This window comes from Piliocolobus tephrosceles, chromosome 1 (genome assembly GCF_002776525.5).
Source record: "Piliocolobus tephrosceles isolate RC106 chromosome 1, ASM277652v3, whole genome shotgun sequence".
Lineage (NCBI taxonomy): Eukaryota > Metazoa > Chordata > Mammalia > Primates > Cercopithecidae > Piliocolobus > Piliocolobus tephrosceles.
Genome location: NC_045434.1, coordinates 109422755 through 109438137, shown reverse-complemented (window position 1 = coordinate 109438137; position 15383 = coordinate 109422755). Strand labels below are relative to the sequence as shown.

Genomic DNA, 15383 nt, shown 5'->3' with positions numbered 1-15383 from the left:
CAGAACGGAAAACGGAAGCACGGGGCGGGGGCGTGACGCACCGGGCACATCACAAAGAGCGCCGAGAGGGCGGTGGCGCCGGGGGCACGGCTTGGCGGCTCCGCCCAGAAGAGGGCCGAGAGGCGGGGCGGCGCCCCCACCGCGGGCCCGCGGCGCCCTCTGCAGGCCCTGGGCAGCGACTTAACAGTTGCCTCATCTTTCCTCTCCTCCCTCATGCTGCTTTTTTCAGGCCACATTTTTTGTGTGTCTGGGTAGTGTTCCCTAGTCTCTCAGCCTCCGACTCCCGTCCATTTCGTCCACTTCCAGGCCAGGCGTGTTAGTGTCTTCGTGGGAAAACTGCCAATAAAGTTTTTCCTCTTCTTGCTCCCAGGATCCCCACTTCTCCTCAAGTACCGCGAGATCTGACTGTGCGGCTACCATGGCGGCGGCGTTTGAAGCCCTGGGAGCCGTAGCGGCAGTGGCCACTGCTATGCCAGCTGAGCATGTGGCCGTGGAGGTCCCGGCCCCAGAGCCAACACCCGGGCCTATGAGGAGCCTGCGGACCGCTCAGGATCTCGGCAGCCCGCGGACCCGCACGGGGGACGTGCTGTTGGCGGAGCCGGCCGACTTCGAGTCACTGCTGCTTTCGCGGTCGGTGCTGGAGGGGCTGCGGGCGGCCGGCTTCGAGAGGCCCTCGCCCGTGCAGCTAAAGGCCATCCCGCTGGGGCGCTGCGGGCTCGGTGAGAGCGGGGGCCCGGGAGAGGTCGGGGGTCGGGGGTCGGGGCGGGAGAAGGGGGACTGAGGGGCGGCGGCCAGGTCCTCACTGCAGCTCGGGAAGAGCCCTCGGTCGGCTCCCGGAGCAGGGCCCGGCCTGGGGCTAGGCGGTACGCTCAGTTTACTTATTTGTAAAACTAAGGTGCACTATTGAACTTGAAGATGGTTAAGACCTTTTTTAGAACTGACAGGTGGTTCTAAGTTTGAGAAGATAAACGGTAAACGGTCAGGGACTAGGCGTGTTCTCTTACGTTTTTGAGAATCAACTAAAAATGAAGGTGCCAACTGGGGGAGTCTCAGGAAACCCTTCTAGTTCTCTGATTCCATGCGAGCCCCTAAGCTGCTTCCGTGAGTACTGGCTAGTGATAATTTTTTTTTTTTTTTCTTTCGCAGATTTAATTGTTCAAGCTAAATCTGGCACTGGGAAAACCTGTGTGTTCTCCACCATAGCTTTGGACTCTCTGGTTCTTGAAAACTTAAGTACCCAGGTGAGTTAGCTCAGAGGACCAGAGGATGATGTGTTACGTGGACTTTACCACAGGTCAGATGAAACACCAGTAGCCCCTCAGAGCTGGAAGTGAATTTGATGAATGATTGAGTTAAGTGGTGGTGGTGGTGGTGGTGGTGAACTTTGGAATTTTCTATGCGTACCTTATTTAAATAGAATAAAGCTACCATATGTGTCAATTTTCTCACTACTTGGTAATACAGACAGGGATTCTTCTTTTACTTGCTGACTAATGTGGGACTTAACATTTGACTTGATTCATGGTAATGTAGTGCTCTGGCTATTGCTGATAACTGCAGGGTTTGTTTTTGTTTTTCGAGAGGGTATGGCTCTGTCACCTAGGCTGGAGTGCAGTGGCGGATCATCGCTCACTGCAATCTTGAACTCCTGGGCTCCAGTGATCCTCCCACCTCATCTTCCTAAGTAGTTGAGACTACAGGTGTGTGCCACTACACCTGGTTACTTTTTGTATTTTTTGTAGAGATGGGGTCTCTTCAGTGTTGCACAGACCGGCCTCGAACTCCTGGGTTCAAGCAGTCCTCCCACATTTGCCTCCCAAAGTACTGGGATTATAGGCATGAGCCACCACACCCAGTATGCAGGTGGTTCTTAAAGCTCTGTAAATTATCATATTGATCCCCCATCTTCTAGGTTGTCTTAGAGTGTTTCTAATTAGCAGGAAATTTGGGTTTGGGGATCATTTCTTCAACAAAGATTTCTCGAGCCCATATTACGTATGAACAGTATGTCAGGCATTGGGGATTCAAAGATGAATTAGATGTGATTCTCATAACCTTACTTTGTAGTTTAGTAGTTATGGCAGACTGTATTTCAAGTTCTCAGGCATTGGTATATCTGATGATGAGTCTTCAACAGTGGTTTTTAACCCAGATATCCATGTTCATCACCTGGGAAGCTTTTTGAGTCCATCTTATATCTGCCAAATCCTAGGTGATGTTGCACATTGGAAATCCTCCTACTTCCCAAGAACCTGAGCTAGTCTAATTGTAGACGAAGATGTATTTGAGGTTTTGGCTTCTGATAATTTGGCAACAGATAAAATGCTAAAATCCTGGAAAAGTTTCATAAATTCTTTTTTTTGAGTCTCACTCTGTTGCCCAGGCTGGAGTGTGCAGTGGCACAATCTTGGCTCACTGCAACTTCTGCCTCCCAGGTTCAAGTGATTCTCCTGCCTCAGCCTCCCGAGTAGCTGGGATTAAAATTGTGCATACCACATGCCCGGCTAATTTCTTTTGTAATTTTGGTAGAGACGGGGTTTTGCCTTGTTAGCCAGGCTGGTCTCGAACTCCTGACCTCAGGTAATCTGCCTGCCTCAGCCTCCCAACATGCTGGGATCACAGGTGTGAGCCACCATGCCTGGCAAATTCATATTTTTAATTTCAGATCTTTGGATTATCACAGTTACATTATTTTGTGTGTGTGTATCAAAGTAATACATATTCATTTTTAGAAATAGGGAAAGTTCAGGAAAATTAGGAAGTACCAGAAAGCAAAATCTGTAATTTCACTACCTAGAGAGAAACTGCTATTAACAGTTTTGGCATATTTTCTCCTAGTCCTTTTTTGTTTTTAATCAATTTTTTCTTTTTGTAGTTAAGAGCACAAAGTTTTGTTTTTCCTTCTCCAGTAGTTACATTGCAGAGTTTTTACCGTGGCTCTCAAGGCCTTTTGTGATTAGTCCCTGGAGCTAGATCTCTGACCTCCTTTACTTTCCCCCAAATTCTGTCATGTAGACCTTCTTTTTCTTCCTCAAACACACCAAGAACACTGCCATCTTATGGCCTTTGCATTTGTTGTTTCCTATTGGTGAAAACGCTTCCCCAGGTGTCATATAGCCAGCTCTACTCTATGCCGTACATATAGGTCTCTGCTCAAGTGTTAGCTCCTTAGAGGAGGGTTCATGATCACCTCATTTAAAATGACTCCTTCTTTCCCTGTTTGATGTTTTTTGATACTTTTCATTACCTGTCATTACTTATTTTTGTTTATTGTATATATTCTTATCCAAGAATGAAAGTACTGTGAGGGCAAAGACTTTATACTGTTAACTGTTGATTCCCCAGAAACTAGTATGTTGCCTAGCACAGAGTAGGTTCTTACTTAATATTTGTTGAATGAATGAATAAATGGAATACAGTCAGCCCTCCCTGTCTTCAGGTTCTGTATCAGCTGATGCAGCCAACTGTGGATCAGAAATACTCAGGGGCGGGGTGGGGGAACTATAAAAAATAATATAACAATAAAAAGATATAAACAAAAATACAGTGTAACCATTTACATAGCATTTAAATTGTATTAGGTATTATAAGTAATCTAGAGATGGTTTAAAATATGTGGCAGGATGTACATAGGTAACATACAGATATATGCAGTTTTATATAACAGACTTGAGCATCTGCCAGTTTTGGTGTCTGGGGGCTTCCTGGAACCAATCCCCTGTGGATACCAAGGGATAACTGTATCTTACCTTATCAATAAAAACTCGTTTGAAATGATCATTTAAATGAAATATAGTGTGTCATGTAATGAATATACCAGTCCCCTATGTATTTATTTCTCTGACTCAAAAGTATACTTTGTTTTTTTTTAGATTTTGATCTTGGCCCCTACAAGAGAAATTGCTGTACAGATACATTCTGTTATTACAGCCATTGGAATCAAAATGGAAGGCTTAGAGTGTCATGTCTTTATTGGAGGGACCCCATTATCACAAGACAAAACCAGACTTAAAAAGTGTCATATTGCTGTTGGATCTCCTGGTAAGATAACAATGCCTGTTGGTAACTAGGGCTTTTAAGGAACTACACACTTTTAATATAACAATAAAGATATATGGGAGTCTTTGATAACTGTGATAATTATTTTGATTAGAAATTAAGAGCATTAGACCAGTGAGATTTAGGCACATGACTGGTTTACCAGTGGAATTTATGAAATCCACATTCCTAAGTATGTTTGAGAAGACATGGGGTAGACTTTTGAGAAGAGGAGAAATGCAATGACTTTCAGGGGGCCCTTCTAAGCCATGGATTGGGATTATTCTTTGGCTTCCCTATTATATTTGGTTGTGAATCACTCAGAATCAGAATCTTGCATTCAGTGCTTTAGGTCTTTTGATAGAAGTGGTGCTTATTTACTGGTGATGAAACGTGAGGGGAAAACAATGAGTTTAGGCAAGATCAGAGCTCCAGATTTCTAATTTGTGGTTTAGTGTGTACATGCATAATGAGAGTTGAATCAGGAAATTCAGCAGAACAACCTGTGAATAAGTAGAGTAACACTGACTGAGATTTACACAAATTTGGTTCATCATAAATATTTCAATTTTTTTTTTTTTTTTTTTTTGAAAATTAGGCAGAATTAAGCAACTCATAGAACTTGACTACTTGAACCCAGGCAGTATACGCCTCTTTATTCTTGATGAAGCAGATAAGCTTTTAGAAGAAGGCAGCTTCCAGGAGCAAATAAAGTAAGAAAAATAACTCACTTGACTATTAAAACAGTGTCCCAAAGTATCTATCTATAGCTTTTCCAAGTGGTGATTATTGTCCGAATACTTTACATGGTGTCTGTTTTTATTTTGTAGTTGGATTTATTCTTCCTTGCCTGCCAGTAAACAGATGCTGGCAGTATCAGCTACTTACCCCGAATTTTTGGCTAATGCTTTGACAAAGTACATGAGAGATCCCACTTTTGTAAGACTGAATTCCAGTGATCCAAGTCTCATAGGTATGTATAGCTTTTAGGTACTTACATTATTGGTTTGTTTGTGATATTCTGGAGCTTTCCCTTGCCTAGTTGTCTCTTGCTGTTTATTGGTTACCATTAGCATGTATGTTTGTTTTAACTGATAGCTCTTCTTTGTAGGTTTGAAGCAGTATTACAAAATTGTCAATTCATACCCTTTGGCACATAAGGTTTTTGAGGAAAAGACTCAGCATTTACAGGAACTATTCAGCAGAATTCCATTTAATCAAGCTTTAGTCTTTTCTAATTTGCACAGCAGGTAATGTAACTTAAAAGGTCATCTGGGGAACTTGTGAAATAAAATGATAGTCATGGGGCAATATTTGTAAATTTGTAACCATTTATGTTACATTTCATAGAGCACAACATTTGGCTGATATCCTTTCTTCTAAAGGCTTTCCTGCTGAGTGCATTTCAGGTAAGTTCATCTCTTAACTTTAATCTTTATTTAATATACTGACTTGAAGCCTCCAAAGTCAGGAAGAAGAAATACCACTTCATGAGTTGTCTTGAGAGTGTGAAATTATCTTGTATCTTTTAGAGTAAAGGAATTTTCAGGCTTATTTTTCATTGGAATTTGATATGTCAATATCATTCTGTTTTTAAGGAGTAACTTGGTATATAGTAAAAAGTTAGAAAACTAGTGTTCAGAGAGACGTAATTTTATTAGAATCTCTCACAGCCACAAATAATTCTATAAAACCAAGTTTGTCTGTGTTAATATAAAAATATTTTTTCTTTAGAATTTTTTTTTTTTTTTAAGTAATCATTGTTAAAATGCTGGAGATTGCTAACTGAATTGACTGTTTTATGGTTTTGTGGAAGGCAAAAGTGATTGAGTTCTTGCCGCAAAGTTAAATGATTATTGCTGGCATAATAAGAATGAAAGAGTCAAAAGGATTTTTTGATCAGTGAGGTCCTTTTTAGGATTTTGTTTGGTGTCAGCTTAGTTTTTAACCTGTTGGCATGAGCTTGTTTAGTTATGGTATATCATGAGATACTGGGGAGACTATTTTCTAATGAACCAGTATTTTAACTATAGATCACACTTTAATACCAAATTATAAACAGCTGATTAAAGCATTTGTATTTTCCTAAGAATTGCTACTTATACTTCATATGTAACTTTGCAAATAGAATGTTATATATTCAGGCATGGCCTGATCACTATTTAAGATGGATGTTTGAATTTCAAGTTGATTGCCTAAACCCTATTTTAAAAGACTTTAACTTTGGATCTTAACCTAGATTTGCACAGAAGGACAGAATTAACGGTGGTTGGTGTATTAAAAGTGTTAAGACTGGGTCTTATGTTTTTTACTTTTTGTGGATTTGATAAATATGTATTAGCTTAGTTGTTTTTATGTGACTTTCTTTTGGGATCCTTTTAGGCAATATGAATCAGAATCAGCGTCTTGATGCTATGGCTAAACTGAAGCAGTTTCATTGCAGAGTCCTCATTTCCACAGATTTGGTAAATTTCCTATTCAGTTTGGGTGACTAATCCATCTTGACATATGTTCTATTATCAGATGTACAGATTTCATCTATTATTTTATGTAGGTGTATCTAACAAGAATACCAGAAGATAATTATCTTTCCGGTGCTGAGGAAAATACTTTCTTAAAAATGTCTTTAATATGTTGATCTTTGTCCTTGGAATTAGTCATTAGGAATGAACTTCCTTTTCCTCTGCTCCTCAATATTCTGTTCTTAATTTGGCTCTTGGTTAAACTGGAAGAATATAATATGCTGAAAGACTATAATACGCATTGGTAGCTATGCCATACAGTTAATGCAAACAAATAATTGCTGTCTTCTTTAAGACTTCTCGTGGGATTGATGCTGAGAAGGTGAATCTGGTTGTAAATCTGGATGTACCATTGGATTGGGAGACATACATGCATCGGATTGGGAGAGCTGGCCGTTTTGGTAAAAAAAAAAAAGTTTGCGTGCTTACTTTAAGGGGTGGGATCTGTAATGTGACAGGTGGGCTTTGAATGTTATTTTTGTGAAAATGATTTACTACCTAACATTCTCTCTGCTATAGGTACATTGGGACTGACAGTGACCTACTGTTGCCGGGGAGAGGAAGAAAATGTGATGATGAGAATTGCCCAGAAATGTAATATCAACCTTCTCCCTTTACCAGGTACATTTCATCTGTTTCATTTTGCTGTCAAAATAATTATAGTGGTGATAAGCATAATAAAAATATTAATAATAGCTAACACAGAGTGCTTATGATGTGCTGGGTACTGTTCCCAGTCCTGTATGTACGTTAACTCATTTACTTCTCACCGTACTCCTGTGATGTGTGTGCGATTGTTTTGTAGATGAGGATATTTAGGCATAGAGAGAGTAAGTAAAGGTGTTACAACTAGTAAGTAGTAGGGAGGGGAGTGCAAGCTAACCACTGGCACATGAAAAATGAGAGTTGGCTGGGCGCAGTGGCTCATGCCTGTAATCCCAGCACTTTGGGAGGCCAGAACGGGTGGATCACCTGAGGTCAGGAGTTCAAGACCAGCTTGGTCAACATGGCAAAACCTCTTCTCTATTAAAAATATAAAAATTAGCTGGGCGTGGTAGCGGATGCCTGTAATGCCAGCTACTTGGGAGGCTGAGCAGGAGAATTGCTTGAACCCAGGAGGTGGAGTTTGCAGTAAGTCGAGATCTTGTTGCCTGGGCAACAAGAGTGAAACTCTGTCTCAAAAAAAAAAAAAAAAAAGAAAGAAAGAAAAATGAGAGCTATATTAGCATATTAGCTTTATTAGTTAGTGGCTTTGCAATTTGATTTTATTCTTTGATACAAGGGGGGATATTTTACCTCTTTTAAATTGCTGTGAACGTAGTTCTTGCCATATTCTCCTTTGTCACCATGTGGAAGGAACAGCATCTTTAATTTGAATACTATTTTGAAAAGTTGGAGTGAAATGTTTTCTTTTGATTTCAGTTCAGTCATTCATTCTGCTTCTTTTTAAGTGCCATATTGGAAACAATGTATGTTTGAAACTATTAATGATCTCTTAAAAACAAAAAAATTCTAAAGAACCCTTGAGTGGAAATATGGCATGTTTGATGTGCATGTTATACAGAAAATGTGCATTATAAATAGTGTATATTCATATATAGATGTATGTCTGTATAGAAAAATACACATATAGGTCACGCCTGTAATCCCAGCACTTTGGGAGGCTGAGGCAGGTGGATCACAAGGTCTGGAGATCAAGACCATCCTGGCTAACACAGTGAAGCCTGTCTCTACTAAAAATACAAAAATTAGCCGGGCATGGTGGCAGGTGCCTGTAGTCCCAGCTACTTGGAAGGCTGAGGTGGAAGAATGGCATGAACCCGGGAGGCGAAGCTTGCAGTGAGCTGAGATCCGCCATTGCACTCCAGCCTGGGCGAAAGTGCGAGACTCAGTCTCAAAAGAAAAAAAAAAGGAAAAATACACATATAGTATATACGTGACTTTGTAAATATGGGATATTTAATTATTGAATAAATATAATTGAGTATTTTACCGATTTTGTGTTTAATTATTTTACAAAGCTAGATTAAGCACAGATCTGGGAGTTCTATGTATTCTAGTAGATCGGGTTAGTAATAACTCATTTTATGATCTTTTACAAATCTCTGTAATTGCTCTGAGCTTAGAGTCCTGATTTGCAAAGTATTTTAGAGTAAATGGTCTTTAGGCTCTATGTCAGTTCTAAAACTGTCCATTCTTTCTGTGTATAAGTCTATTTGTAGTCTAATATGGGAAAAAAATTGAAAATTGGTAGAAGAGGGTTAAGACTTTTTGTAGGATTCAGTATCATAGCATCTAGTGATAAAAATTGCCTTTGGATACTGGAAAATGATATATTTGGATCTTTATGTAATGTTAACAGGGCCCTGAAATCATGAGAAAATGATATTCATGCTGTTAGGTCTATATTGGACTGGGAACTTGTGTAAAAACAGATGTTCAGATGAGTTTCCTGGGGCAGAACTAGGAGGGAAATTGGCCTGTATTACAGGACTAGGCAAGCAAGGGATATCAGCTGAGTAGTAATGAGAGTTTTAATCATAGAATCTGTTCAGCAAAGGATCAAGAGACTTCATTGAAGTTTCCAGACCTGTTGGATTTATAGATAACATGGAGCATAAATAGCAACAACAGGCAAGATCTTTGTAAAGCAGGAGCTTGATATATCTTGTCTGCCTAAGACAAAAATTGATCACACTTTGAAAGTTCTGAGTGCTGGAAGCAAATTGTCACACCTGGATGGAATAGAAAATTTAGGGGGTTGAAGCTAGCAAAAATTAGAAATAACATTTCTAATTTTCATAGTCACCAGATTTTCATAGTCATCTAGTTTTTTTCCCCTATAGAGGTTTTCTCTCTATTGTTAAGGGCAGTGATTTCTCCCTGTTGGAGTATTGGGTGACAGATTTAGTTAGGTGTACAGCATTGCAGTTGTAATATTTCGTAGTCGATAAGCTTTGGGGAGCACAATCCATTTTCTGATACCTTGTTTTGCTGTCAGAAGTATTGAGATAAAGGGGAGGGGCTGTGGAGAGGGAGGAGAGAAAAGATGGGAGAATTGCAGCAGACTTGTACATTATTCCTAGAGTAAGCTCTTTTTCTAGTGAGGGTGAGGGGAGATAGTGCTTGGGAGTATGGGATGGGTCTTATGTATTTCTTAGGCAGATTTCTTTATTACGGGATTGCTTCAGTCTTTAAAAATATTAATATGTCTATTAAACATCTTAGTATATTTGCATATTTTGTTTCGTAAATGTATTTGATCATAGAAAACTTTATGAAATCATTCAGAAAACAATGGTCTAGAGTAGCTTGAGAATTTTAATACATTTGTCTTCTTTTTTATGTAGATCCCATTCCTTCTGGTCTGATGGAAGAATGTGTGGATTGGGATGTGGAGGTTAAAGCTGCTGTGCATACATATGGCATAGCAGGTGTACCTAACCAACCCCTAAAAAAGCAAATTCAGAAAATAGAGAGAACCCTTCAAATTCAGAAAGCTCATGGTGACCACATGGCGTCCTCTAGAAATACTTCTGTATCTGGACTATCAGTCAAGTCAAAAAATAATACCAAACAAAAGCTTCCTCTGAAAAGCCACTCCGAGTGTGGAATCATAGAAAAAGCAATGCCACCAAAAGAAGTGGGCTGTGACAGGCAATCTGAAGAGCAAAAAATGAAGAATTCTGTTCAGGCCCCCATTGAAAACTCCACCAACAGTCAGCACCAGGTCAAAGAAGCTTTACCTGTGTCACTGCCCCAAATTCCTTGTCTGTCTTCCTTTAAAATCCATCAGCCATACACATTGACTTTTGCTGAATTGGTAGAGGATTATGAACATTATATTAAAGAGGGGTTAGAGAAACCTGTGGAAATCATCAGGCACTACACAGGTCCTGGGGATCAGACTATGAATCCTCAAAATGGTTTTGTGAGAAATAAAGTTACTGAACAGAGAGTCCCCGTATTGGCAAGTAGTAGCCAATCTGGAGACTCTGAGAGTGACAGTGATTCTTACAGCTCAAGAACCTCTTCCCAGAGCAAAGGAAATAAGTCATACTTGGAAGGCTCTTCTGATAATCAGCTGAAAGACTCTGAATCTACTCCTGTGGATGATCATATTTCTTTGGAACAACCTCCAAATGGAAGTGACACCCCCAATCCAGAGGAATATCAAGAATCATCTGGAATCCAGATCAAGACAAGACATAAAGAGGGGGCTAGCCGGAGAGCTAAGCAGAGCCGGAGAAACCTACCTAGGCGGTCTTCCTTTAGATTGCAGACTGAAGCCCAGGAAGATGGTTGGTATGACTGTCATAGGGAAACACATCTGAGTTTTTCTGATACCTATCAGGATTATGAGGAGTACTGGAGAGCTTACTACAGGGCATGGCAAGAATATTATGCTGCCGCTTCTCATTCATATTATTGGAATGCTCAGAGACATCCAAGTTGGATGACAGCTTATCACATGAATACCATTTATCTACAAGAAATGTTGCATGGTAACCAGTGATTGTAGGATATACCTGAGACCATCAGGAACTGTCAACAAATGATACCTTTGGATATCCATCCTCTTTGACTTATAGTATAGTGGTGTATAATGGCATTTCTGATAAACTTGAAAAGACTTGAGGCTTTCCACTGGGACACATCCATTTTTCAGATTGTTTTGATTTAGGCCAGGTATATTATCTTCATTTTTAAGAGTTTCTTTAAGAAACTTCATCAGATTCTTGAAAGATAATTTTTGGGACCTAGAGCTGAAAGTTTCAGGGTGCCATTTTCTATAAGATCTTCCCAAAAGAAACATTTAAAGAGATGACATATATACCACTGCTTACTTAAACACAATAAAAACAGTAGATTTGAGCAGTAATATTAGTTTGCTGTGGAGTTCTTTACCAAGGGCTTAGGCCGCATTTCCTTCTGTAGAGGTGCATTCTTGTAGAAATTTGTGGCGTGGTAGATCAGAAAATCCTCTTAGGTTTAGGCAGGAGGGAATATTTAAACATTGTTTTAGATTTTCATAAAGGTATTTGATTTGATCTGTTTGCTTCCAGTAAAAATACTTGTTTTTAGTAAAAACTTTATTTACTGCTTATTGTTTATCTTTTGAATGTCTTTTCTTGAGGCTGTGAAAGCTGTCCACATTTTTACTGTGTATGAAATAGCTGAGGGTCATCAGTGGCTGTCTTATTTATGTTGCTCAGATAGAGGAGCAGCTCTTAATCTTTTTTGGTTCTTGGATCCTTTTATGAATCAGCTGAAAGCTATAGATTGACTTCAGGAAATTTCTCATTCCATAAACAGAATTGTGAGTGTAATTTCAAGGGGTTCATAGATCCTCTGAAATTCATCTATATAGTCCAGATTAACAAGTGACCTGCTCTGCTGGTAGGCTAGGGGGAAATTCTAGCTCTTAGTTTTTAAGTATTTTGTGGAAGCTGGAATTGATTCTCTTCAGACACTTCTCAGTACATCCTAATCTTGTGTCTTCTAGGAAATGTTCCCCAGTTTTTACCTCTAATGTTAGGATCCAAGAGGAGCTATTGTTTTTCTAAGCTGATCCATCTGTAAATTTTCTTGATTTACAAATTTTTATGATTTAGAAAAATGTAATTGGAAATTACCTATTCTTTCCTTTTTTCCTCTGGAAGTCCTTTTATGATTAAGCTTTTGGTTCCCAAGACTTTCTGTGAACTGGATTTTTGATGAGAGAACCACTTGTGTAGAGAGATATGTATTCACTTTTTAAAAGGAAAGCTCTTCTTTCCTGTGTACATACTTGTCTAGGTAGTATAAACACCCACAGGGCTGTCAGCAAACACCCACAGCCACTGTCATTTATTGTCCAACACCTACATAACAATTCTAAACTCCTATGTAACTTGGATTCCTGTTATTTGGATTGGGCAATATTAGGCTTTTCTTACATGTGTCAGTATATGAATTAATAATGTAGATAGCAAATCCATAATTAGGTCCAGTATGTCATTAAGAAGTAGAGATTTTAATTACACATTTAAATAAGATCCTGTCATTGATATACAATTGAATTTACTTTTTCCATCCTTTTCCCCACAATACAGCCAAGTTCAGTTTGTCATTGCTAGGGGATTTTAATTAGGGTACTGCTGTATCTTAATTAGAGATGAGGTTACCCATTAGTCTTCAGATTAATTGGATTCTCTATTTTGTGTTTGCTTTTTTTTTCCCCACAGAAAAATAAGCTGGAGGTAAGCATATGTATAACATACAAAAATACTAATTGCTTCAATTTCCATAAGCTTTTACCAGGAAAATGGCAGCTGCCACCTTCTCAAATAACAGGTAGCTATAGTTGTGGATGTGGAAGGAATCTTCCACATACTACTATTTGTGTGTGACTTAACCGTTGTGTGGAATTTTTTTTTTTTTTTTTTTTTTAATTGTCAGTCTAGGTGCATCTTTCCATCATCTGTTAGGAACCATAGAGAGGTTTAAGGTAGATTCACTTGAGAAGGCTCTGTGGTGGTGTGAAGAAGGTACTTGTCCTGGTTGATACTGCTACTTCCTACTTTTTAACCTTGTACCAGTCATTTAACCTCTTATGGTTCAGTTTTCTCATCAATAAAATGAAAGTTGGACTAGAAGATTTTTAGGATCCCTTCTAGTTCTATGATTATATGACATATGCTGAAGAAAAAAATAGTTTCTAGTTCAGGAAAAGGATAATCAAATTTAAAAATTCAGAAAGCCTTTATAAATTCAAGTAATTTGAGCAAAGGCTGGTGTGAATTGGTTGAATATCTGAATTTGTGAATACTTTTAAATCAATACTGCAGCTATTCATGTTAAGCTGTAACTTGAATTAGGCTAGCAATATTAACATGTAGTGAGATATTTGAGAAACCTGCTACTTTGAATAATTCTGACTTAGAAATAGAATATGAATTATTTTGGGTGATTAAAGGTAATATTTTCTAAAGTAGCTTAGGTATTACAGTAATATTTATTAAACTTTTAAAAATGTGGTTTAAAGGCAAACTTCAGCCCCCGAATACTAAAAATAATTGAACATATAGTACTCGTGGATCACTCTGTATGAGACAAGGGAGTAGTGTGAAGTTTTACGGTTTTTTTCCCCTTCCCTTAAATCTATGTTAGTTTTTTAAAAATATGTATTTTTGATAACCATAGCTGACAGTAGAGCTCCATCGCAAGGTTATTGACTTGTTTTGGCAGAATATGTTTATTATTTTGTACCTCTGTACAAGCTCATGTGTCTCACTTGACATTTAGTTCATTTTAATGAAAAAACACAAATTGCTCAATGCACATATGGTTTCCAGTTATTTCTACCCAAAGATTATTTGGGCTGTGGGTCTGCAGTGACACCTAGTGGGTGATAAGGATGTGAGCATCAATGATTAAAATGAATTTCACAGCTAACTTCTAGGGCTTTTGGGCATCATGTATTTGTTTTAATGTTCTCATTTCTATTACTGTTTTCATCAGTTAGAAGCTAGTTGTGGGGAAATTAAAAGGATTCTCCTCATTGCCAATGGTGAAACAGACTGCCGGTTGGTCTCATCACCTAAGTCAGAATTGTTAAGTTTGGAACAGATTTCCAAGATAACTAATCCAATCCCCATTTTTTGTTTTTTTCGTGTGTGTTTTTAGAGATGAGGGTCTTACTATGTTCCCTAGACTGGACTTGAACTCCTGGGCTCAAGGGATCCTCCTGCCTTAGCCTCCCAAGTAACTGGAACTACAGGCACATACCACTACGCTCTAATTCTCCATTTTTAACAGAAGGAAACTTACTGATGCCAAGAGGGAGTTACTGATGTGAGGTCACAATTAAGTGCTAGAACCTAAACCTGAATCTCCACCATCCGATTCCCAAGCTTTCTACAATACCCCATACAGCATTTAATTCTGAGTTTTCTTTTTAGTTTGAGAATTTGGTACTCAGCAAAACCAGTACTGACACGTAAAGTCAGATTTTCTTCCAATAACATGGAGTCAGTGTTCAAAATAGAGCTTTTGATAAATAAAACCAAATGCTTTACCTGTTAGACAATGAACATCCACAAATAACACCATACAAGCAGGCAAGAACCATCAGGGATATCATAGAGGAGTTGTTTATGTTTAACATTGAGGGATGGAGTGGGAAGATTAGGCCTTTAATAACCCTTCTAAGATTCTGTGAGTTTTCTCTAGCAAGGTAGAAAGCCCATCTTTGTTCAAATTTTTCTTATTTTCTAGTATATACCAGCACCTTTGGGAGGAAAGGAGAATCAGTATTCAAAGAAACAGTCATTTAGGGTTTGTGGCACATAATTTGTTTAATCCAGATTGGATACATCAGGTACAGCAGTGGCACACGACTCAATACTGTAAATGATATACATGTTTTAACATATGCACTACAGTTTCAAAAGAAGACGACAGGAAACTCAAGAGTTTTTTTTTTTTTTTTTTCATAGAAAGTTTTCATGTTTTATCTTCCTGCAGTTTTGTACAGTCTATTTCTTCTTTGCCGTTGTGATGTTGATAAGCAAAGCCCATTTATTATATGAAAATAGAAAAGAACACACTTGATGTATCTCACGATGACATTAATGGGGGGAAGGGTGTGACCTCTAAGTAAAACATTACATTGGAATGTCTGATTATCAAAAATATACCATCCCTCCCACCTCCCAGGTTTGTAAAATAGTCCATTGGTCCAAGGAGCCCCCAGGACGTGGGTCAGTGCCCTACACTGGTTAGAGTGACATCATCCAGTGTAGCTGAATAACCTGCTAAGATAAATGTCATTCCCACACT

General features: G+C 38.8%; 1 protein-coding gene across 1 annotated transcript; it reads left to right on the top strand.

Moving 5' to 3' along the window:
- Nucleotides 1–59: 59 nt before the first annotated feature.
- On the top strand, nt 60–11652 carry DDX20 (DEAD-box helicase 20). The gene is made up of 11 exons (XM_023232603.2): nt 60–719; nt 1147–1241; nt 3873–4041; nt 4637–4751; nt 4869–5011; nt 5150–5288; nt 5389–5447; nt 6421–6503; nt 6856–6961; nt 7080–7181; nt 9911–11652. Exons 1-11 carry the CDS (start codon nt 419–421, stop codon nt 11074–11076), a joined length of 2478 nt encoding a protein of 825 aa, XP_023088371.1. The 5' UTR covers nt 60–418; the 3' UTR covers nt 11077–11652.
- Nucleotides 11653–15383: the final 3731 nt, after the last annotated feature.